The sequence below is a fragment of the Prionailurus bengalensis genome, chromosome C2, assembly GCF_016509475.1.
Source record: "Prionailurus bengalensis isolate Pbe53 chromosome C2, Fcat_Pben_1.1_paternal_pri, whole genome shotgun sequence".
Lineage (NCBI taxonomy): Eukaryota > Metazoa > Chordata > Mammalia > Carnivora > Felidae > Prionailurus > Prionailurus bengalensis.
The window spans coordinates 154453681-154477022 of record NC_057350.1 but is presented as its reverse complement, the minus strand read 5'-3'; the positions used below and the strand labels follow the sequence as shown (position 1 = coordinate 154477022).

Here is a 23342-nt window from a genome sequence, read left to right as displayed (position 1 = left end):
CAGTTGGTTAAGCCTCCGACTTTGGCTCAGGTCATGGTCTCACAGCTCCTGAGTTCGAGCCCTGCCTAAGTTCCAGCCCTGCGTGGGGCTCTGTGCTGATAGCTCAGAGCCTGGAGCCTGCTTTGGATTCTGTGTCTCCCTCTCTCTCTGCCCCTCCCCTGCTCACGCTCTGTCTCTCCTTCTCAAAAATAAATAAACATTAAAAAGATTTTTTTTTTGGGGGGGGGACTCCTGGGTGGCTCAGTTGATTAAGCATCCGACTTTGGCTCAGGTCATGATCTCGTGGTTTGTGGGTTCAAACCCCACGCCAGGCTCTGTGCTGACAAGCTAGGAGCCTGGAGCCTGCTTCAGATTCTGTGTCTCCCCTTCTCTCTGCCCCTCCCCTGCTCGTGCTCTGTCTCTGTCTCTCTCAAAAATAAACATAAACAAAAATTAAAAAAAATTTTTAATTGAATATTTCTTTACAAAATAATATTTTTTTTCCCCAAAGCAATCCTTTTTGAAAGGGATGATTTGAACATTCTTTTACAATAGGCTAAGTAAGGTAAAGGTTATCTTTTTATTTCTTCCCAAACTCCCAAATTTCAATCCTAAAGATCCTGTGCTTCAGAGGTTTAACTTCAGAAGTCATTTCTGATTGAAAGAGTAGCATTACCCTTCATCTCTTTGCTTTTAAAGCATTTTCTGACAATTCTAAAAGGTGTTTTTGACCACAAAGTACAATGTAGACTGAACCCCAGTTCAGTTTATTTTACAGGAAGTACTTTCTCATTTCATAATTAAGTTATTGATTAAAAGGGTGTATCTTCTTTGCCCTCCCACTCCCTGGGGTTTGGGTTTTGTTAAACCTCTGAGATGGCAGATATTCCGCATGGGTTAGGACCCTGACTTATTGTTTTCAGTGTTACAAGGTTTCTTTTAGCAAAATGTGGAAGTTTAACTCGATGTAAGTATCTGTTCACCTCTCCAGTAGATACAGTAAAGTCTTTGTGATCCAGAATGCTTGGGAAGTAGATGGTTTCATTAAGTTCATTTCTTGGTCAATTAAAGGTTTTACCTTTTTTTCAGCTATTGCAGAAAATCCTAATATGTCTACTTTCTTGTGTCAGTAAATACTATATGTAAATCTAAATAAGTCGGTCTTTGGTTGCAGGCATCCTTATAAGGATATAAAAAATCATCTGTATGATTGTAGGCGTTGAAGGCAAAGGAGAGCAGACTGAATTTGCACTGACTCTGAAGTCTGTAGATTTCTTTTTTTTCAACGTTTATTTATTTTTGGGACAGAGAGAGACAGAGCATGAACGGGGGAGGGGCAGAGAGAGAGGGAGACACAGAATTGGAAACAGGCTCCAGGCTCCGAGCCATCAGCCCAGAGCCCGACGCGGGGCTTGAACTCACGGACCGCGAGATCGTGACCTGGCTGAAGTCGGACGCTTAACTGACCGAGCCACCCAGGCGCCCCAAGGGCACATATTTCTTTAAGCCTTTCCTCTTTCACTCAGATGCAAACTTAGTATAAAACTATTCAGATACCATTTTTAAAAAAATTTTTTTTCAACGTTTATTTATTTTTTTTGGGACAGAGAGAGACAGAGCATGAACGGGGGAGGGGCAGAGAGAGAGGGAGACACAGAATCGGAAACAGGCTCCAGGCTCTGAGCCATCAGCCCAGAGCCCGACGCGGGGCTCGAACTCACGGACCGTGAGATCGTGACCTGGCTGAAGTCGGACGCTTAACCGACTGCGCCACCCAGGCGCCCCTAAAGTCTGTAGATTTCTGACACTCTCTCTCTCACCCTGTGTAAATGGCAGATCTGTTCAGTTGACCAGATGCTTTCCCCTTGTGATCCTGGGCATAGTCTTGCTTTAACATCAGCGTAGAGCTTCCTTCCGTTTTTGTTGCTGGAGATGAATCTTTTTTGCCTCTCTAGGGCTGGGTGCTTTAGAACAGCTGAGAGTGTAAGAGCATGTGAAAGGCTGACTAGGCCAGATAAAGCGACCACAGCCTCCTGCCCTCTGTTCCACTCTGATGATTTTTTTTTTTAATTGAGATTAAATTCCGTAACGTAACATTTACCATTTTAGAGTGGCATATGGTACCTTAGTGATACCGTGTATTCATCGTATCTGTCTAGTTCCATGACATTTTCATTAATCCAAAAAGAAACCCCATGCTCATCACGCACTTACTCCCTGCGCTCCCTCTCCCCCAGTCCCTGGTGACCACTAATCTGCTTGCTGTCTCTGTGGATGTGCTGATTCAGGATATGTTGTATAAACGGAACCATACAATTTGTGACCCTTTGTGTCTGGGCTGTTTTCAGTTAGCATGTTTTCAAGGTTCATCTATGTTGCAACAGGTTTCGTTACTTCATTCCTTTTTTATGGCTGAATCTAATGGTTTTTCTAAGAGCATGATAATCTGTTTATCTGGTTTGGAGTAAGACCTGGTATAGACCAGTGAGAAGAGGATGGTTTTTGGAGTCTTCTGGATCCGCCTGGATTTCTGTCCTAGCTTTGCCTCTTGCTGGCTGAAGGACCTTTGGAAGTTAACTTTTCAGTGACTCAGGTTTTCTCTTTGTAAAATGGAAATAATAGTACTTGCCTCGTGGAGCTGTGGGCATTACCAGTAACACGGCATGTAAATCTCCTCTCATGATGCTTTGCACATAGTAGGTGCTCGTGAAGTTGTTACTGGGGGCAGCCACGGAAGATGGGAAGGCCTGACGTGCTTGTTCTGCTTAGGTCCCTACATGGAGGGAGGGAAACAGACAGACCATTATGTGGACTTTGGTCCTGGATGTTATCTGTCTTTTTACTTGTTGAGCTTTTAAGGAAGGATTCATACCTTCACTTACCCTGCTCATTAACTTGCTGTTTTTCAGGCACACTTCCCCATAGAGGCAGCCTGGAATAGTGGAGGGATCACAGGATTTCATCCCTTACCTGCCATGTGGCTTTGGGCAAAACTGCCTTTAACTTCTGAGAGCCTTAAAATTGTGGTGAAATGCATATCCCCTTCTTAGGGTCCTTGTGATGAGCAAACGAATTCAGAAGTATGAAAATACTCATAATTTGTGTATCACATACCAAAGATTATTATTATATGGAAACAAAAAGGCTTTTGCTGTGCCTGTCAGTTCTTGGATGGCATAGCACATAGCAAATTTTTTGTTAATCGCGACATTGCAAGTGAAAAATAATGAAGCGTTAGGCTGCTTTGGATTGGAATGCTTTCCCAAACTTCAAGAAAAATGTCACTTTTTCTTGTCTTTTTTTTCGTCACTTTTTGCTTTTCTTATTTTTCTTCCTTTTTTTTCCCCAAGATTTCATTTTCAACGTTTATTTATTTTTGGGACAGAGACAGAGCATGAACGGGGGAGGGGCAGAGAGAGAGGGAGACACAGAATCGGAAACAGGCTCCAGGCTCTGAGCCATCAGCCCAGAGCCCGATGCAGGGCTCGAACTCATGGACCGTTGAGATCGTGACCTGGCTGAAGTCGGACGCTTAACCGACTGCGCCACCCAGGAAGATTTCATTTTCAAACAATCCCTACACCCACCATAGGGCTTGAACTTACAACCTCGAGATCAAGAGTTGCATGCCCCACCAACTGAGTCAGCCAGCGCCCCTCTTTTTTATTCTTCTTAATTTGAGATATCTTTCAGAAATGAAATACTGCCTCTCTAGTTGTCTTTGTCATTCTTAGTCAGTTTGCACCCTTCCGTGAAATCATCTGTAACAGAGATTCTTGATGTTCTCAGCTTTTGGGAATTCAATTAAAAAATTTTTTTAATGTTTATTTATTTTTGAGACCAGGGGAGGGAGGAGGGGTGGACAGAGAGGGAGACATAGAATTAGAAGCAGGCTGCAGGCTCTGAGCTGTCAGCACAGAGCCTGCCACGGGGCTCAAACTCACAGACTGCGAGATCATGACCTGAGCCGAAGGTCGGTCACTTAACCGACTGAGTCAGTCAGGTGCCCCTCAGCTTTTGATAATTCTTAACCACATTTTTAGAAATTTATTCTGTTTCAGGGCTATAGGCATTGTTCTTTAGGAATTACTGAGCAGTATCTTGAAAGTCATGGGTCAGAAATGTTCTTCTTCTTTTTTTTAATGTTTATTTATTTTGAGAGGTGGGACTGAGGGGCAGAGAGAGAGGGAGACAGAGAATTGCATGCAGGCTCCCGACTGTCAGCACAGAGCCCGATATGGGGCTCGAACACACGAATTGTGAGATCGTGACCCGAGCCGAAACCAAGAGTTGGATGCGCCCCAAGAAATGTTTCTTAAGTTTGGAATTAATTTTGCCCCTAATAGATTGACTTTCAAAGATTTTACTGTTAGACATTAGATTAGAAGCTACCTGCCCCTACCCTCTGTCAGTTAATGAAAGTAAAAAATATCCCTGTCAAATTGCCTTGGTATCTACTCAGTTCTCATATTTTTTTCTTTTGATCTAATGATAGGAAATGAGTTATATGAATAGGCTTCCTGCTATGAAGCCAATCTTTCATTCCGTAAATCAACTCTACTAATGTCAGAGTGCATTATTAATATCCTGCTGCATTCACTTTGGTGGTTGCTTTATTTACATTTCTCCCAATTGTATTTGTAAGGGAGTGGTTTGTACTTTTCTGTTTGTGTTATCTTTATCAATTTTAATTAGTTGGGAAGCTTCCTATCTTTTCTTTTCTCTCCTTCCTTTTTCCCCTCTCCATTTATTTAGATCTTCTTTGTTTTTTTTCAAAAAAATTTACACTTTTCAGAATATAAGGTTTATACTATTTTTGTTGAATTTATTCACGAGTATTTTATTCTTTGGATGCTACTATAAATTTAATTGTTTTCCTAATTTCATTTTTTTGTGTTCTCATTACTATTTTATAGAGATAAAATTGATTTTTGTCAATTGATCTTGTATCCTGCAACCTTGCTGAACTTGTTTATTAGATTCTAATAGTTATTTAGTGGATTGTACAAGATCATGTCATCTGCAAAGGAAGTTGTTTTATATCTTCTTTTAATCTGGCTGCCTTTTATAACATTTTTTTCCTAATTGCTATGGCTAGGAGCTTCAGTGCAATTTGAACAGATGTGAAAGTAGACAGATCATTCCTGATCTTAGGGGGAAAGCATTTAGTCGTTTGTCATTAAGTATGATGTTATCTGTTGGTGTTAGGAGATTGCCTTTATAATGCTGAGAAAGTTCCTTTACTTTCATAATTTGTTGAGTGTTCTTATGAAGGTGTGTTGAATGTTGTCGGATGCTTTCTTAGTGTTTATTGAGATGGGCATATGGTTTTGTCCTTTATTCTCTTGACATGGTGAGGTATGGTAATTGGTTTTTGGATGTTAAACTAACCTTGCATTCCTGAATATATCCCATTTGTTCATGGTGTATATCTTTTATTGCTGGGTTTGATTTGCTAGTATATTGTTGAGGATTTTTATGTTTCTATTCCTAAAAGATGTTGGCTTGTGGTTTTCTTTTTTGTGATGTCTGGATTTGGTATCAGGATAATATTAGCCTCATCAAATGAGTTGGGAAACATTCCCTCTGTTTGTATATTTTGGGAAGAATTTGTGAAGATTAGTATTAATTCTTCAAATGTTTGGTATAATTCACCAATGAAGCCATCTGATCCTGGGCTTTTCTTTGTGGGAAGTGTTTGATTACAAATTCCATCTTTTTACTGTTTGTAGCTCCATTGAGGTTTTCTCTTTCTTCCTGAGTCAGTTTCGGTAATTTGTATCCTTCTAGAAATTCGTCTTTATCATCCAAGTTGTCTCATTTGTTGGCATACAGTTGTTCATAGCATTATCTTATAATCCTTTTTATTTCTATAAATGCTGTAGTAATTTCCCCTTTCATTCCTTATATTAATAATATGAGTCTTCTATTTTTCTTTGTCAGCCAAGCTAAATATTTGTTTGTATCTTTTTGAAGAACCAACTTTCAGTTCCACTTTCTTGTTGAGCGTGCTGAGCATTTTCAGAATTAGAGTGGTGAGCTGATCTTTGATGACTTATTTTTCTTAAGTCTCAGGTGCGCTGGGACTTAGCATCTTATATCTTTAGTAGGATATATTATCACAAGTACTTCTTAAAATACACATTGTTGGAAATAAAAACAGAATGAGTTTAATGTACCCTAATAGTGAGTATTGCAACTGACATCTGTATATAATAGTGTCTAGGAAGGTAGAAACAGGACTTCTGTCTTCAAAACAGAGAGACTTACACACACTCCCTAAGATACTAAACTTTTTAGAGACCTCCCTCTAACAGGAGATACATTAATTCATAGGAGATAAGCTTATTTGTTACATACAGCAGGTGCTACTGGATGCCTTAGGGCAGGCATTAGGACTTAATTTTCTCTTCGAACTCTGGTTCAGAAGGACTGGGAGGGTTAGATCTAACTGCCAAAGTTAGATTTGGTGCCAGGAGCTAAAGTGGAGCTCCCAGCATTGGCAGAAAGAGATTGAGGAAAGCTTTTGCAAACTGCTGCCTAGAGCGCTCTGTGGCCCATTACGAGAAGCGGCCATCTCTAGGGAGACCTCATGACCAAGAACTGAAGCAAACCTCACGTTGGCTTATTGCGACTGAGTCCATGATGTCCCCTGTGTTGCCATAAGGCAGGAAACTCAAACTGGGGCCCAGGGAATCAGATTGATTGGATAAGGAAAGATGAGTACAGAAGGAAAGAGAAAGACAATACCTTCCTCAAAATGAACCTGTAAATGAAAATTCTGAAACAAATGCTACAAAGGCAGGCAAACAAAACAGGAATTGGAATATGAATTTATCCTAGATGAAATTAAAAAAGACTTTAAAAGAAGTATCTTTAATAAGATACCTGAAGTAATACTTTTCTGAAAAAGAAGATAAAATTGCAGGGAAAAAACAAAAGTAGATTAGGTAGGTCTGAAAAAGAACCGATTAGGAATCCTTGAAGTGAAAAAAAAAATTGATATAAAAACATAAGTCAGAATAAAACAGAAGTCCCAGTTCATGGGGAAATTAGGGTATTCCGAAAGAATACTGAGTAATTCTATCAAAAACGTACAGAGATAAAGAAATATGTATATGAGCGTAAAAGATACGGAAGATAGATAAACGCCTTCAACAGATATCTAATTGGAGTTTTCTGTATCTTCGTGAATGTTTAGACACAACTTCAATCAGTGTTAGTGCAGCTGATGGCTTCACCTAAGGACTGCACAAGAAGTGAGTTAAGTTCTTAACAGATTTGGATTAGAATTTGAACAGAGTTTGAGAGACACGGAATTGAGACAGAATTTGATTGAGAATATTTGAGAACTGATGTGTAGAAGATTTTCATAGGCACAAGAAGGAAATGACAAGGACAGCAAGTGGGGGGGAAAGCCCTTTGGGTTTTGAGGTCGTGTCAGTGGGAACGTTTGTTTTCTTTAAGACTTATTTTATTTTTAGAGTGTATAGGAGCAGGAGAGAAGGGGGGAGGGAGAGAGAGGAAGAGCGAGAGAAAGAATCTCAGGCAGGCTCCATGCTCAGCGTAGAGCCTGATGTGGGTCTTGATCCTACAGCCTTGGGATCATGACCTGAGCTGAAATTCAGGGTCGGATGCGCGCCACACCTGGCTTCTCCTTGGGCAACAGGCAGGGGTATAGATTGTTGCTTGACAGGACCTTCCTTTGAGACGTTTGCTCAACAAGATCTTCCATACTGAGCATCAGCTTTTGTGTTTTTCTCTTAGAATTTCAAATACACTCTTAACTGTAAAAATGTATTAATTATTTTTTAAATTAATCAATTAAATATTTCATTTACATCCAAGTTAGCATATGGTGCAACAGTGATTTCAGGAGTAGATTCCTTAGTGCCCCTTCCCCATGTAGCCCATTCCTCTCCCAGCACCCCTCCAGCAACCCTCTGTTAGTTTTCCGTATTTAAGAGTCTCTTCTGTTTTGTCCCTCTCCCTGTTTTTACATGATTTTTGCTTCCCTTCCCTTATGTTCATCTGTTTTGTCTCTTAAATTTCTCATATGAGTGAAGTCATGTGATATTTGTCTTTCTCTGACTGACTAATTTTGCTTAGCATAATACCCTCTCGTTCCATCCAGGTAGTTGCAAATGGCAAGATTTCATTCTCTTTGATTGCTGAGTAATACTCCATTGTATGTATATACCATTCATCCATCGATGGCCATTTGGGCTCTTTCCATACTTTGGCTATTATTGAAAGTGCTGCTGTAAACATGGGGGTGCGTGTGCCCCTTCAAAACAGCACACCTGTATCCTTTGGATAGATACCTAGTAGTGCAATTGCTGGGTCATAGGGTAATTCTATTTTTAATTTTTTGAGGAACCTCCATACTGTTTTCCAGAGTGGCTGCACCAGTTTGCAATCCCACCAGCAGTGCAAAAGAGTTCCTCTTTCTCTGCATCCTCGCCAACATGTCTCGTTGCCTGAGTTGTTAACTTTAACCATTCTGACTGGTATGAGGTGGTATCTCATTGTGTTTTAATTTGTATTTCCCTGATGATGAGTGATGTTGAGCATTTTTTCATGTGTCTGTTTGCCATCTGGATGTCTTCTTTGGAGAAGTGTCTGTTCATGTCTTTTGCCCATTTCTTCACTGGATTATTTGTTTTTTGGGTGTTGAGTTTGATAAGTTCTTTATAGATTTTGAATACTAACCTTTTATCTGATATGTCATTTGCAAGTATCTTCTATTCTGTCAGTTGCCTTTTAGTTTTGCTGATTGTTTCCTTCATTGTGCAGAAGCTTTTTATCTTGATGAGGCCCCAGTAGTTCAGTTTTACTTTTGTTTCTCTTTCCTCCAGAGATGTGTTGAATAACTTGCTGTGGCCAGGGTCAAAGAGGTTTTTGCTTGCTTTCTCCTCTAGGATTTTGATGGCTTCCTGTCTTACGTTTAGGTCTTTTATCCATTTTGAGTTTATTTTTACGTATGGTGTCAGAAAGTGGTCCAGGTTCATTCTTCTGCATGTCGCTGTCCAGTTTTCCCAGCACCACTTGCTGACGAGACTGTCTTTATTCCATTGGCTATTCTTTCCTGCTTTGTCAAAGATTAGTTGGCCATACGTTTGTGGGTCCATTTCCGGGTTCTCTATTCTGTTCCATTGATCTGAGTGTCTGTTTTTGTGCCAGTACCATACTGTCTTGATGATTACAGCTTTGTAATGCGTCTGGAAGTCCATGACTGTGATGTCTCCAGCTTTGGTTTTCTTTTTCAGGATTACTTTGGCTATTCGGGGTCTTTTCTGGTTCCATACATATTTTAGGATTGTTTGTCCTAGTTCTGTGAAGAATGCTGTTGTTATTTTGATAGGGCTTGCTTAACTGTGAAAAAATAATTAAAAAAAAATTTTTTTTAACATTTATTCAATTTTTTTTTTTTTTTTTAACATTTATTCAATTTTGAAAGAGGAAGAGAGACAGAGCATGAGCAGGGGTGGGGCAGAGAGAGAGGGAGACGTAGGGTCCCAAGCAGGCTCCAGACTCTGAGCTGTCAGCGCAGAGCCCGATGTGGGGCTTGAACTCACAGACCGAGAGATCATGACCTGAGCTGAAGTCGGACGCTTAACCGACTGAGCCACCAGGCGCCCCTGAAATTGTAAGTTATTTTGTTGTGTGGGCCAGAGTGACTTCGTTTCAAACATTAATCTTGGGAGCCTAAGAAGAGTGAATTTGTATAGCGTTTAACTTAAAGTCACATCCATTCCAAGGGTGACCTTTCTGAGATCCCAGGAGAATTCAGATTTTCAGCAAGAGTAGAAACTTGAATAAGATGAGTACCCAGAGCCAAACAGGCATCTAGTATATTTTAGTACACCACTAATACTCAATTTTTAGGACCAGATGAAGAGTTAGTGGAGGCTGTACTCAGTGTCTGTAACGCTGTAGTACTGAGATGAAAAGTCTAAGTTCTTCAGCCTGTGCAGACATTTATTTTCTGTTAATTCCTTTATTATATATAATATATAATAATAATATACATTAACTGCTGAGTTGATGTTGCAAAAGATTTGGGTTTTTAAAAATTTATTTAGTTTTTGAGATAAACATAGATTCACAGGAGGTTACAAAATTTTTTTTAGGGAGGCCCTCTTGTACCCTTTACCCATTTTCTCCCAAAGATAACATCTTGTGTAACTATGGTACACCAGCAAAATGAGGGAATTGCCATTGGTAAACTGTGACCTCCACAGAGATTATTCAGAGTTCACCAGTTTTACATGTAAAAGTTCATTTTAATTATACTTTCTTCTAATCTAATTCATGATTATTACTATTTTGGTGTATAGTGTACAGCTTGTGACAGAAACTGAAGGACAGAAGAGAATACATATTAAAAGAATTCGTATGATGATCGCTTCTCAGCCTTTTGGCTAAGCTCAAGTAGATCTTAGTAGATCTTAGTATACTAAAAGAATTAGTATAATAGGATTTGTCCTGAAGACTCATTATATAAATGTCAGTTTCAAAAGTTTCTTCTGTACATATTTTCGTTTCTAAGCACAAAATAAACGATTATTTAACATTTTCTGTGTTTTGTCCTGCCCCCAATCTCAGTGCTCTCTTGTTGAATGTGTGACCACGGTCAACATTTGTTCGATGAAGGCTTTGTGTTCTTTACCGTGTGTGGTTCTTATCGGTGTGGACTCTTACACCGAGTTGGCGGACACGCTGTGCGCTGTGGTGGCTGTTGCCCATGTCATTTGTGCGCCAGGAAGCCAGTTGAGATTCCAGGGAGCTCAAGTCCCCTCCATTGCTGAGCTTTCTGGCAACTTGCTATTTCTGCGGGTGGGGACATGGTAGCCGTGGTGGTGGTGCACGTGCGGCGTGGCGAGGACACTTTGCGACATGCCCTCATGATTCGTTTTTCATGATGTGTTTTGTTTTTGTGCCTCTGCTTATTACACTGAATGAGACAGCTGCTAGCCGGGATGATAGCAGAGCCTGCTTTTCTCTCTGAGTATACTATCTTTGCTTTGGATTCCTCCAAGCAGCCTAAAACACAGACTGACAGTGTGGTGAGTCCTTCCACCGCTTTCTGCATTCCCCCTGTGGGGAAGCAAAGGAATTTGGTAATTCTAGAAGCACATCTCCTGCTGCTTGTCGCTCACTGTCCCTCCAAGCATCTTCCATGCCCTGTTGCTAACCCTGCTCTAAAAAATCAGAGTAAACTGCTGAATTCTGACGGCTGGTGTGTTTTCTGGCAGCTTTTTAACAGCAGCAAAATAACACTGTTTTCATTAATGTGGCGAACTTGGTCTAAACTCTAAGTTTTCTCTCTGGGGAATGTTTGCTCATTAACTAAAAATGGTATGTATTGCTGGAAATCTCTGTTCTACTTTTGGCAGGAGGCCAAGAATATTTTGAGCTATGACTCACTGAGAAAAACAATGCATTGTTCATAAATCCGTAATTGAACAACATTGAGTAGGTGGGTGGATTCTACTGTAACAAATAATTGCATCTTATTTGGGGAGAGTACCAGTTTTCTATAAAACATCTGAAAGGAAGTAATTAATCTCATTATGTTTCAATTGACTGAATTCATATAATTTTGAATCCTGCATATAACTTCACTTTGAGAAAGTGGACTGTTTTCATATGTATCTTAAGTTCTTAAGTTAGGAAATTAAGACTTAGAGATCTTTGATTGCCCAGTAAGGAAAGCTTTTTGTGTTGCATTGGACACTTTTTTTTTTTTTAGTGTTTATTTTTGAGAGAGAGAGAGCCAGCAAACAGGGGAGCGGTAGAGAGAGAGAGACAGAGTCAGAGACAGAGAATCCCAAGCAGACTCCACACTGGTCAGCACAGAGCCCGATGCGGGGCTCCAACTCACGAACCATGAGATCATGACCTGAGCTGAAATCAAAGTCGGATGCTTTACCGACTGAGCCACCCAGGTGCCCTAAGGGATTGAGGTTTTTTTTTAAACGAGGAGAATTGGTTTAATTTATTAAGTAGCTGGTGATGAAACTAGAACATCTCTGTACTTAATCCATGCAGCCAGGAAGGACTTGGTGTGCATATGGTCAGTAGCAATGCTAAATCACATTCTGAACTTGGTTTTAGAAAAGAAAGCAGCTGAGAGTTCTAGTGATGCCCTAGCTTGGATCTCAGGGCAGAGGGTCTCTCCTTGGTTCTGGCTACAAGTAATACCTCACTATTTTCAAAACTGGTTTGAGAGGCAGACAGGAATCTAAGCTAACCTACCAATTTATTGTATTAAAAAAAAAATTTTTTTTTTAAGTAGACTCCATGCGAGGCTCAAACTCATGATGCTGAGATCAAGACCTGAGCTGAGATCTAAGAGTCAGACACTTAACAGACACCCCACTAATTTACTTTAAAAACATAAAATGATATTACTTTATATTTTATGTAATAGTAACAGAGACTTAAAAAAAAGAAGATCCCCTACTAGGCCTACTTCCATATACATAAAAGTAATTTAAGTACCTATTCTATTGTAAAAAATGCTGATGCCTTTGAAATATATGTGTTTTATATGTTTATAAAATAAAGTTGTAATTATTTAAAAATACCTTAAGTAGACTAAAAGTCTTCATTTATCTTATTTAAATTTTGTCCAGATAAAAACTTCTCTCCACGCAACAAAGGGAAATCATGGCATAACCTATAACAAAGTACAAATGGAACACAAATTTAGTGAGGGTCTACTTATGAGTTCACCAGCTGTTGATTTTTCCTTCATTCAGATTTTTGAAAATGACCCCAAATTCTAAAAATTACTGTATCCTTAGTGCTCAGCAGTCAAAAAAATAGTTGTTGAAAGAGAGAACAAACCATAATTGAAGACAAATCTGGCAGGGAACCGTGTGTGCTTTTAAATTAAATGCGCTTTAGATTAGAAGCATTTTTCTGTTATCTAAGAATTGCCTCCGGGAGGAAGTCCTGGTGACAGCTGAGTATTGACATGCGTTGAGCTGGTTCTTTTGGCGTCTCTCTGGGAGAAGGACTCAGAAGCCTTTTTGTACTGAAGGAAGTAACTGCATAAGGATTTGACAAGTACATACTAAGCCTCTACCACCAGTCAGGCACAAGCATATACTAAGCCTCTACCACTAGTCCTGGGCACCAAGATGGACACGCAGGGCTCCTGCCCTACGAGCGTTTATAGTTTAGTCTAGAGACAAACACTTAGAATACAAAGGAATCAAGCCTTCCTAGAAGAAAATAACAGGGATGGGAAATGTGTTAGCGCTCAGGCAAGCCATATGAAACTTCATAAAAGAATCTGCGTTTGAAAGTTGGAAAGTAAATGAGAGTTTGCTGGGCAAAAGTGAAGGTGTTACAAGTAGTGACAAATCTTTAATTTTGCTTCTACAGATTCCTAATTTAAATTTACAGGGTAACATGGCAATGCTTTCCTTAGCTGTGTCTATTTAAATATGTGATGTAATACACTTATTGAAATATATTTGCAGAGAGGGAAAGTTTTTAAACGTTAGGTAATGTTTGTCCGATAGTGTGATAGGTCAGTTATAGAATAGCTTTTTGTAAGGACCACAATCATGTGTCAAGTAATTTACTTAAAATAGAATATAGACTCTCTGGCCACTCTTCATCCTGACTTAAATGTTTTATGGAACCATTTAATTTCCTTTCTCTGCAATTTAACGATCTTAATTTTCAATATAGGGATTGCAAGACTTCTTGAACTCTATTAAGTATGTTTTTCATTTTATAGTGTGTAATGTAGCATATTTTTAGGGCCAGAAAGCATTAATGTTCACGCTACACAAATATAGCCATATATACAGCTTGTAATTCTTTGAAATGGTAGAGAACAGGAAGATAAGAGTTACGTTCCCCCAACTTTTCTCCCTAATATAACCCTAAGGGAGATGTCTTGGACTGATAAAATTTGATAACTCTTTTTATATTAGAGGGAGAAGGTGTATCAGTTGTTCTTGGGGAAAATCCAAACGTATTACAAAAGTGGAAATAGTAGTAACGGTGGCAAAAGAATCCCACCCCGCATGCCCAGTACCCAGTAGCATCAGTTAATGGCTCGTGGCTCTCTTATTTTATTATCATACCCCCACACTTGTCTAACCACCCTCCCACACATGCACACCTCCCTTCCCCTGTCCCCATCCCTGTTGGGTTATTTGAAGCAAATTTCAGAAACCTTGTTCCATCTAAATGTTTTGGTGTATATTTCTGAAAGATAATGACTAAAAATATATAACACAGTACATTTATCACACCTAAAAATTAGTAGTTTCTTAGTATCAAATACCTAATGGGAGTACAGTTCAGAAAATTGAGAACACCTGCGAAGCTGAGTGCCATCTCCACTGATATTCAAGAATACTCAGGGGTCCCTGGGTGGCTCTGTTGGTTGGGCGTCTGACTCTTGATCTCGGATCAGGTCATGATCTCATGGCTCGAGGGATCGAGCCCTGCATCGGGGGGATTCTCTCTCTTCCTCTCTCTCTGCACCCACCCTCAAAAATAAATAAACATTAAAAAAAAGAATATTCATTATTTGACCTTTCCTTGGTCAGCTGTAGAAATGTACAGAAAATGTCTTATTTAAAAACCTACTGAAACTTACTGAAACATAGTGGCTAGGATTTGCTCTAACGCTTTGTTTAAAACTTAGAAGTTATTTTATCATGAGCTGCTTTTAAGGCTCTAATTTTGGTCAGTGTATTACAAATGCAGTATAGAATTTTGAATCTCAGAGAATATCCTTCATTATCATGGAACCTATGCCAGGCTGATGTAATCAGGAGAATGTCGCTTAATTTGGAGCATTTGTCATAGCAACAGAACAAAACAAAAAGCTTTCATATGTGGAAGAAGATATTTTTAATGACAGGTTTTTCTGAAAATTGCCATAACAATTTCATTTAGACTGCTGGCTTCAGATGAATGAGGCATTTCCATCTCTTGTAGCAAAGATGTTTTTCAGGCCTTAGACCAAATGACTTTGAGTATTATTTTATCGTAGGGAACACTTGACATTGCTTTTTCTGGATAGTTGTCTATTTGAATGAGTTTTGCTAATTGAATCCCTGATGTTAATTTTGTCATGGGGGAAAAAGCTAGGGACCTTATAATGGGGAGAGGTATGTGGTTAGCTTAAAATGAAATTTTCAACATACTAATCTTTGCTATTTAGTTACATATATTATAGCAAAATAAATTTTCTAAATACTCACCGTACTAGTTTTGCCTTGCATGAAAACATTCTAATAAATGAACTAATTGTGTTTGATAAATGTATCTAATGGGTCTTGGTGCTTGGTGTTTGTTCTTAACAGTTTTTTCTGTTCCTTTTCTTTATGATACTTCTTTGTTTTTCTTAGAATGCATCTATCCAAGCCACGAAATCTCCTGACAGTATTAATGGAAGTGAACCAACCACTCCTCAGGTCTGTTACTACTGTTATTTTTAAAAAATAGCAAGTCATTTCAGAGTGTTGGTCAATCTATATTATTAGCATTTGACTTCCTATTGAAAGGGTGATGTCCAAACATTTGATATAATATGTATATGTATGGTAAATCCAGGTGTGTTGATGCTTTCTTGGAAACAGTTTTAAATAAAAATCATGCATGTATATACACCAGTCATGTAATACGACGTTGTTACTCATTTAAAAAATTAATGGCAGTAAAGAGAAAACTTTTTGAAAAAAAGGAATATGACTTTATGCTTGTAAAATATGATGGATAGTTTATATTGAAAGACATATTGAATTACATAATTTGGAAGGGGGGGATATGGACAAAATGGGATTTCTTTTAAAGTTTGCTCTTATGCAGAATGTTTTACTACTAGAGCACTTGTGTTATCTTTGATTTAAAAAAGTTACTTGGGGGGTGCAGCACAAGTGACATTCTTTTGATTCTTTCCGAAAATGAAAGAAAAAAAATTCATTAAAAACGTCATTATGACAGCAATGTCTGACATGAACATTCGTTTACTTTGGCTCTAGTGATGATGTTATCATTAACCTGGCTATTCTTAGCAGTCTCTAATGTAGGGCAGAAACATTTCTAATCTGTGAACCTAGAGCATATATGTAGACAATTTAGGAGCTAGATGATTTATGAACTAAATTATGTAGACTAAACATTCTAAAGTATTGTCTAGCGCAGATACAGATTATAGCTTCGCAAACTCCGTGAACAGATTCTATGAGCTGAGAACTTTGTTCCTTTTTGGGGGAGCTGGTCAGGTTCTGGGCATAGTCCAAGTCCCTGGGCTTCTGGCTCTGGCTTTGCTCAGCCTCCCTAGTTAAACTATTCCAATCCTCTACAAATACATCATTATCTAGAAATGCCATGAAGTAGGGGTAAAATATTTGGAGGCACTGGTCTAAATGGTTCTGGACAGATCCAGTGGTCTTTAGTGAATATTATTTAAAACTATTATTTAGAACGCGTATTTTCCTCTCTTACAGAATAGTTCAAAAAGGCTAAATACTGTTATAAATGCAAAAACTAGAATGAATGAGAACCAGCTTTCTAACACATTCAGGAGAAATTTAAGTTTTAATGAAGGTGAAGAATGAACATGGGTGATACTCAGGAAGTAAGCCCACCAAAGGCTTGGAACTTTCTTAAAAAAATACAAATATTTTTCTCAAAAATAATAAAGTAGTAGTTATTGAGTGTTTAACTATGTGTCAGACATCGTTAAACATTTTATATATATGATCTCATTGAATTCTTAATCACAAGCAGATGCCTTTACTCAGAAGTCTTTATTTTTAAACACGTTTCTGATTAGTTGGTTGTTGGCTGTTGTTAGCAAATTGGGAATGATGCATATCCTCCAAGGGGGTGGAATGCTTCCTGTGATTGGGCATCTTGACAGCAGCAGGAGATCAGAGAGTTGACGCCAAGGGAGAAGAGACGGCACAAAGCAAGCCCGAGAGTTCATACAGCTACCGGTGACCCCCCCCCCGCCCTTGTTACTGCGTTGAACATCCTACGTATTTCAGTTGGTTTTGGCACCCAGTATAATGATTTAATAAGCATTTGCTCCTTTTTTCTTTTCCACACAGTATATTGTGAAAAACTTCAAACATACAGAGAAATAGAACTTTCAAGTGAGCATCTGTATACCTACCACCTAGATTCTGTCATTGGTACTTTACTGTGTTTGCTTTATCACCAGTCTGTCTGTGTATACATTCTTCTGTCTGCCCCTCAATCCATTTTTACTTTTAAAAATTACTTATTTATTTTTTAATTTTTTAAACGTTTATTTATTTTTTGAGAGAGAGAGAGAGAGAGAAGAGAGAGAGAGAGAGAGAGAGAGAAGCGCAGGCAGGGGAGGGGCAGAGGGAGAGGGAGACACAGAATCTGAAGCAGGCTCCAGGCTCTGAGCTGTCAGCACAGAGCCCGACACGGGGCTCGAACTCGTGAGCCATGAGATCGTGACCTGAGCCAAAGTGGGACGCTCAACCGACTGAGCCACTCAGGCGCCCCTCCAATTTTACTTTCTTAATGGCATTTCAGAGTAAGTTGTGGGTCATGATATCCTTCCCTTTATCGTTTTAGCATGTGTATCATTAACCAGAGTTCATTACTTGTATTTTTTTTAAGTATTAATACTTTAATTACTTTGAGGAGAGAGGAATGGAAATACCACATGTAAGAATGAATTCTTAAAAATACAAGTTAAATCAAATTTTAAAGGACCTTACTATGAAACTGACTAGTTTCAGAGGTTTAATTAGTGGTATAATTACATATATAGCTACTAAGGACGCACAGCCTAGAGGTTCTGTAGTAATGAATCATGATGAAAATTTACTTTACTAATTTTTTAATTTGTCTGGTTAAAAGGTAGTTATCTCCCTAGATTTTTCTTTTTTTTTTAGATTGAAGTATAATTGACATATGATACCTCCTTAGTTTCAGGTATACGTCATAGTGATTTGATATTTTTGTACATTAGGAAATGATCCCCACGATTAGTCTAGTTACCAGAATCTGTCGCCATGCAGAATTATTACAGTATTAATGACTGGGTTCCCTGTGCTGTACATTACATCCCTCTGACTTCTTTCTTTTACAACCGGAAGTTTGTACTTATTAATTCTCTTCACCTATTTTTCCTTCTTCCCCAAACCCCTCCCTCTTCATGTAACCAATAGTTTGTTTCCTGTATCTATGAAACTGTATTGGTTTGTTTTATTTTTTTTAATTTTATATATCAGTGAAATCATATGGCATTTGACTTTCTTTGACTTGTCTCACTTAGAATAGTACCCTCTGGGTCCATCCATGTCACAAATGGCAAGATTTCACTCTTTTTACATGGCTAAGTAATACTCTTATTTATTTATTTATTTATTTATTTATTTATTTATTTAAAAATTTTTTTCAACGTTTATTTATTTTGGGGACAGAGAGAGACAGAGCATGAACGGGGGAGGGGCAGAGAGAGAGGGAGACACAGAATCGGAAACAGGCTCCAGGCTCTGAGCCATCAGCCCAGAGCCCGACGCGGGGCTCGAACTCACGGACCGCGAGATCGTGACCTGGCTGAAGTCGGACGCTTAACCGACTGCGCCACCCAGGCGCCCCAAGTAATACTCTTTTTTAAAAAAATGTATCTATTTTGAGAGAGAGAGTGAGCACACATGCTTGTGCATGCCAGTGGGGAGGGACAGAGAGAGAGAGGAAGAGAGAGAATCCCAAGCGGGCTCTGCGCTGATGGTGCAGAGCCCAATGTGGGGCTCTATCTCACGAATCTTGAGATCATGACCTGAGCGGAAATCAAGAGTCTGACGCTTCGCTGACTGAGCCACCCAGGTGCCCCAAGTAATATTTTTATATATATGTTCCTATAATATTCTTATAATCTCTATCTCTATTTCTGTGTCTGTGTCTGTTCTGTCTATATATCACATTTTCTTTATCCATTCAGCTGTTGAAGGACACTTGGGTTGCTTCCATATCTTGTCTTGTGTAGATAATGCAGTGAACGTGAGGATGCATACTTCTCCCGGAGTTTGTGTTTCCATTCTTTTTTGCACATCAGTCCCCAGAAGGGGAATTGCTGGATCGTATGGTAGTTCTATTTTTAATTTTTTGATGACCTCCATACTGTTTTCCATCATGGCTACACCAGTTTACATTCCCACCAGCAGTGTACAAGGGTTCCCTTTCCCTACATCCTCACCAACACTTGCTGTTCTTTGTCTTTTTGATAATAGCCGATCTGACCACTGTGAGGTGCTGTCTCATTGTGGTTTGCAATTCTTTGATGGTTAGTGATGTTCTTTTCCCAGGCCCATTGGCCATCTGCTTGTCTCCTTTAGAAAAATGTCTATTCAAGTCCTATGCCCGTTAAAAAAATTTTTTTTATATTGTGTAAGTTCTTTATATGTTTTGGATGTTAGTGCCTTATCAAATGTATGATTTGCAGATACCTTTTCCCATTCAGTAGGTTGCCTTTTCATTTTGTTGATGGTTTCCTTCATTGTGCAAAAAGCCTTTTAGTTCGATGTAATCCCATTTGTTTTTTTTTTTTTTTTAATTTTTTTTTCAACGTTTTTTTAATTTATTTTTGGGACAGAGAGAGACAGAGCATGAACGGGGGAGGGGCAGAGAGAGAGGGAGACACAGAATCGGAAACAGGCTCCAGGCTCTGAGCCATCAGCCCAGAGCCCGACGCGGGGCTCGAACTCCCGGACCGCAAGATCGTGACCTGGCTGAAGTCGAACGCTTAACCGACTGCGCCACCCAGGCGCCCCTCCCATTTGTTTATTGTAGCTTTTGTTATCCTTGCCTAATGAGACTGGTCCAAAAAACATACTGCTAAGACTGATACCAAAGAGCTTACTGCCTTTTTCTTCTAGGAGTTGTGTTTTCTTTTTTGAGGTAAATTTTACATAAAGTGAAATGTACAGACCTCAAGTGTGCATCGACCCGAGTTTTAACAAATGTGTATGCTGAAGCCGTGTGTTAATCCCATACAGAGATTACAGAACATTATCAAGACCCCAGAAAGTTCCTTTATGGTTCTTCTTCCTCCTAAAGGCAATCTCTTAAAATTTTTTCCCACCATACCGCGGGGGACTAGTTTTGCTTGTTTTAGGACTTTATATAGTGGCCTCATGTATGTAGTACGTACTCTTTTGTAGAATGCTTCTTTCACTCACTGCGGTGTTTTTGGAATTTCATCCATGTTGTTGTGGTTATCAGTAGTTTGTCCCTTTTTATTGCTGTGTAGAATCCCTTTGAACAGTTTATTACCTGTTAATGGACACCTGGGCCGTTTCCAGTTTTCAACTATTATGAATAGAACTACTACGAGCATTATTGTAGAAATCTTTTTGTGGATGTATGTTTTTCTTTCTTTTTCTTTTTGACTGTTATTGATTGTGTACTAATATGTTTTGATAATTTCTGGAATAACATATACTGTATATATAAAATGATGTATTTGTTATATATCCTTTTGACCAAGCATGGAATGTTTAAATATCTCTTATTGGATCATCATTATCATATTGCCAGATTAAGGCCTAACTGAACAAATGTGTACTAAGTACCTACTTTATGGAAAGCATTGTGGCAAGGAGACAGAGATACAGAATATGGATTCTTTTCTAAATGAGCATATTTAGGGGCGCCTGGGTGGCTCAGTCGGTTAAGCGTCTGACTTCGGCTCAGGTCACGATCTCACGGTTCGTGGGTTTGAGCCCCACGTCGGGCTCTGTGCTGACAGCTCGGAGCCTGGAGCCTGCTTCTGCTTCTGTGTCTCCGTCTCTCTCCCCCCCTCCCCTGCTCATGCTGTCTCTCTCTGTCTCTCAAAAAGAAATAAATGTAGAAAAAAGATTTTTTAAAAAATGAGCATATTTAGAGGTGAGGGTATGTGTGTAGCAGATATAATGGCAGGAAAACTTACTTAGTGCTTACTGCATATAGCACACTATTTGAAATGTTTTCATTTATTTAATTCTCATAACAATCCTACTGGGCAGAACTGTTGTTATTTCCATTTTACACATGAGAAAATTGAAACATAGAGGTCTTAAAACTAGTAAGTGGTGAAACTGGGATTCAAATCAGGGAATTCGGTTCAGAGTCTGTGTTCTTAGTCACTGTGCTGTAAGTGACCGTAGTTATTTTGGGGCATAAACAACTCAGCTGGTTGTTACACCAGTATGTGAGTAACTAATGGTGAGTCAGAATGCAGTCAGTGCTCCAGGAATGGTTCTGGTAAAAGCGTAGGCCATAAAGAAAGGTTGTTTCTGATGAGTGAGATCTGAGGTTTCCTGGAAAAGCAGACATTTGAGCTGAGTTTTGAAGGATGTCTGGATTTTCATATGCAGGGAAATTATGGGCAGTGGTACAGAGGCACACACACTGATGCATGTGTTAAGGGGGCGGGAAGTTGCCTGTTGTGACTCAGGTTTTTGGTACATGGAGGGGTGAGTTTATAGAGAAATGGGTCTTGGGAGATGGGAACCTTGAATATAAGCTCAGGATCTTGAACCTTATATTAAATGGGAATCCAGTTTAAGAATTGGAACGAAATGATCTAAATGATGTTTTAGGAAGACAATTCTGGTGACAGTGTGACAGGGCAAATTAGGGTAAGAGATTAGAGGCAGGGGAACGGAAGACTGCTGCTGGTATCCAGCTTATAGAGGATAAGGTTCTGCATAAGAATAGTGTTGGGGGAATAAAAAGGGGGGATTGAAAACGGGGTCAAATGGGGGAGACAGAAAGGAATTAAAAGTAACTCTTGATATGTTCACTTATTTTGGCGTATACATTTCTCCTTCCCTACCCCCCCATCAGTTTTTTCAAAAATGAATTCTAAATCCGTGAATGTCTTTGATATCAGAAACCTGACAACATTTGGCACCAGTGGGAGTGTATTTTTTCACATATCAGAAAGCTTGAGGGTAAACACACTTTAAGGGCCCTTCTCCAGTTAGCTTCTTGTCCCCCCCACATCCTTTACCACTGCCTTCCACCCTCACAACTACAAGTTGCCCTCCAAGAGTTGCATCTTCATTCTAGACAGAAGGAAAGACTCAAGGCAAAGACGAAAGGCATATTCCTTTTTATGAAGAAAATAATCTGTCTTCTAGAAGGTTCCATTGTATAGATTTCCATGTATCGTGCCTTATTGGCTGAACTTGGTCTCCTGGCCCCCTCCTAGATGAAACAGGGTCTGGGCAAAGCTAATTAGAAAAACCCATTTAATTGAAATATATCACAATATAATGTATACAGAAAAGTATGATATACACCTTATACAGCTTTCTGAATGCTTACACATCAAGCACACCTTTGTAGCCAATGCTCCAAATCAAGACACAGAAATTACCAGTGTCGCTTCCATTCCCTGCTCTGACTCCCAAGGATAACGACTATCCTGACGTCTAGATTAATTTTCTGTTTTTGAACTTTATGTAAATGGAATAAAAATGAGTATCCTTTTGTCTGTCTTCTTTTGCTCAATGCTTTATGAGATTCGTCTATATTGTTGTGGCTGTAAGTCATTCTCACTGCTGTCTAGTATTCCGTTGGTGAACAGACTGCAATTTATCCATTCGGTTATTGATAGGCATCAACAGTAGCTTCAGGTTTGGGACTTTTTTTTTTTTTTTTTTTTTTTTTACATTTATTTATTTCTGAGAGACAGAGCACAAGTTGGGGAGGGGCAGAGATAGAAGGAGACACGGAATCCGAAGCAGGCTCCAGGCTCCGAGCTGTCAGCACAGAGCCTGATGCGGGGCTCGAATCCACAAACCCTGAGATCATGACCTGAGCCGAAGTCGGATGCTTAACCGACTGAGTCACCCAGGTGCCCCTGGGGCTATTTTGAATAAGATTGCTGTAAACTTCCTAGTTTATCTTTTGCTGAACATACATACACATTTCCGCTGAGTCCATACTTGGCAATGAAATTGCTGATTCAGGTTGTGTACTTGTATTTGGTTTTAGTAAATACTGACAAGTAGTTTTCCAAAGTGGACTACTCCATATCCTTACCAATACTTGGTATTTTCCATAGTTTTAATTTTAGCCATTCTGGTGGCTGGGTGGTGGTGTCTCATGTGGCTTTAATTTGTGTTTGGGAAGGTGAGTATTACTTTGAACAAAACTGGGTCCTGGTAAAAAGAAAAACAGGAAGATTAGATATCAGGTGGTAGCCAGTATTTGTTGTTTACCTTAAGCCAGTCTTACCTTGAAGTACTGTGCATTCATTGACTTATTGCCCTTCACAACTACCCTGTGCGATGAGTGCATTTTACATACGAGGAAGCAGAAGCACCAAAGGTCAGGTAACTTGCCCA

At 39.3% G+C, this 23342-nt stretch overlaps 1 protein-coding gene across 8 annotated transcripts in view; it reads left to right on the top strand.

Moving 5' to 3' along the window:
- GOLGA4 (golgin A4) overlaps window positions 1-23342 on the top strand; it is a 127473-nt gene that overhangs the window by 16568 nt on the left and 87563 nt on the right. For 4 of the 8 annotated variants that reach the window (XM_043595769.1, XM_043595762.1, XM_043595764.1 and 1 more), the window contains exons 3-4: window positions 10950-11048; window positions 15369-15434. In XM_043595769.1, coding sequence (XP_043451704.1) covers window positions 10950-11048; window positions 15369-15434 — 165 coding nt within the window. The remainder of the gene's footprint in view (window positions 1-10949; window positions 11049-15368; window positions 15435-23342) is intronic. The other 4 variants (XM_043595765.1, XM_043595768.1, XM_043595766.1 and 1 more) reach the window with 1 other exon arrangement.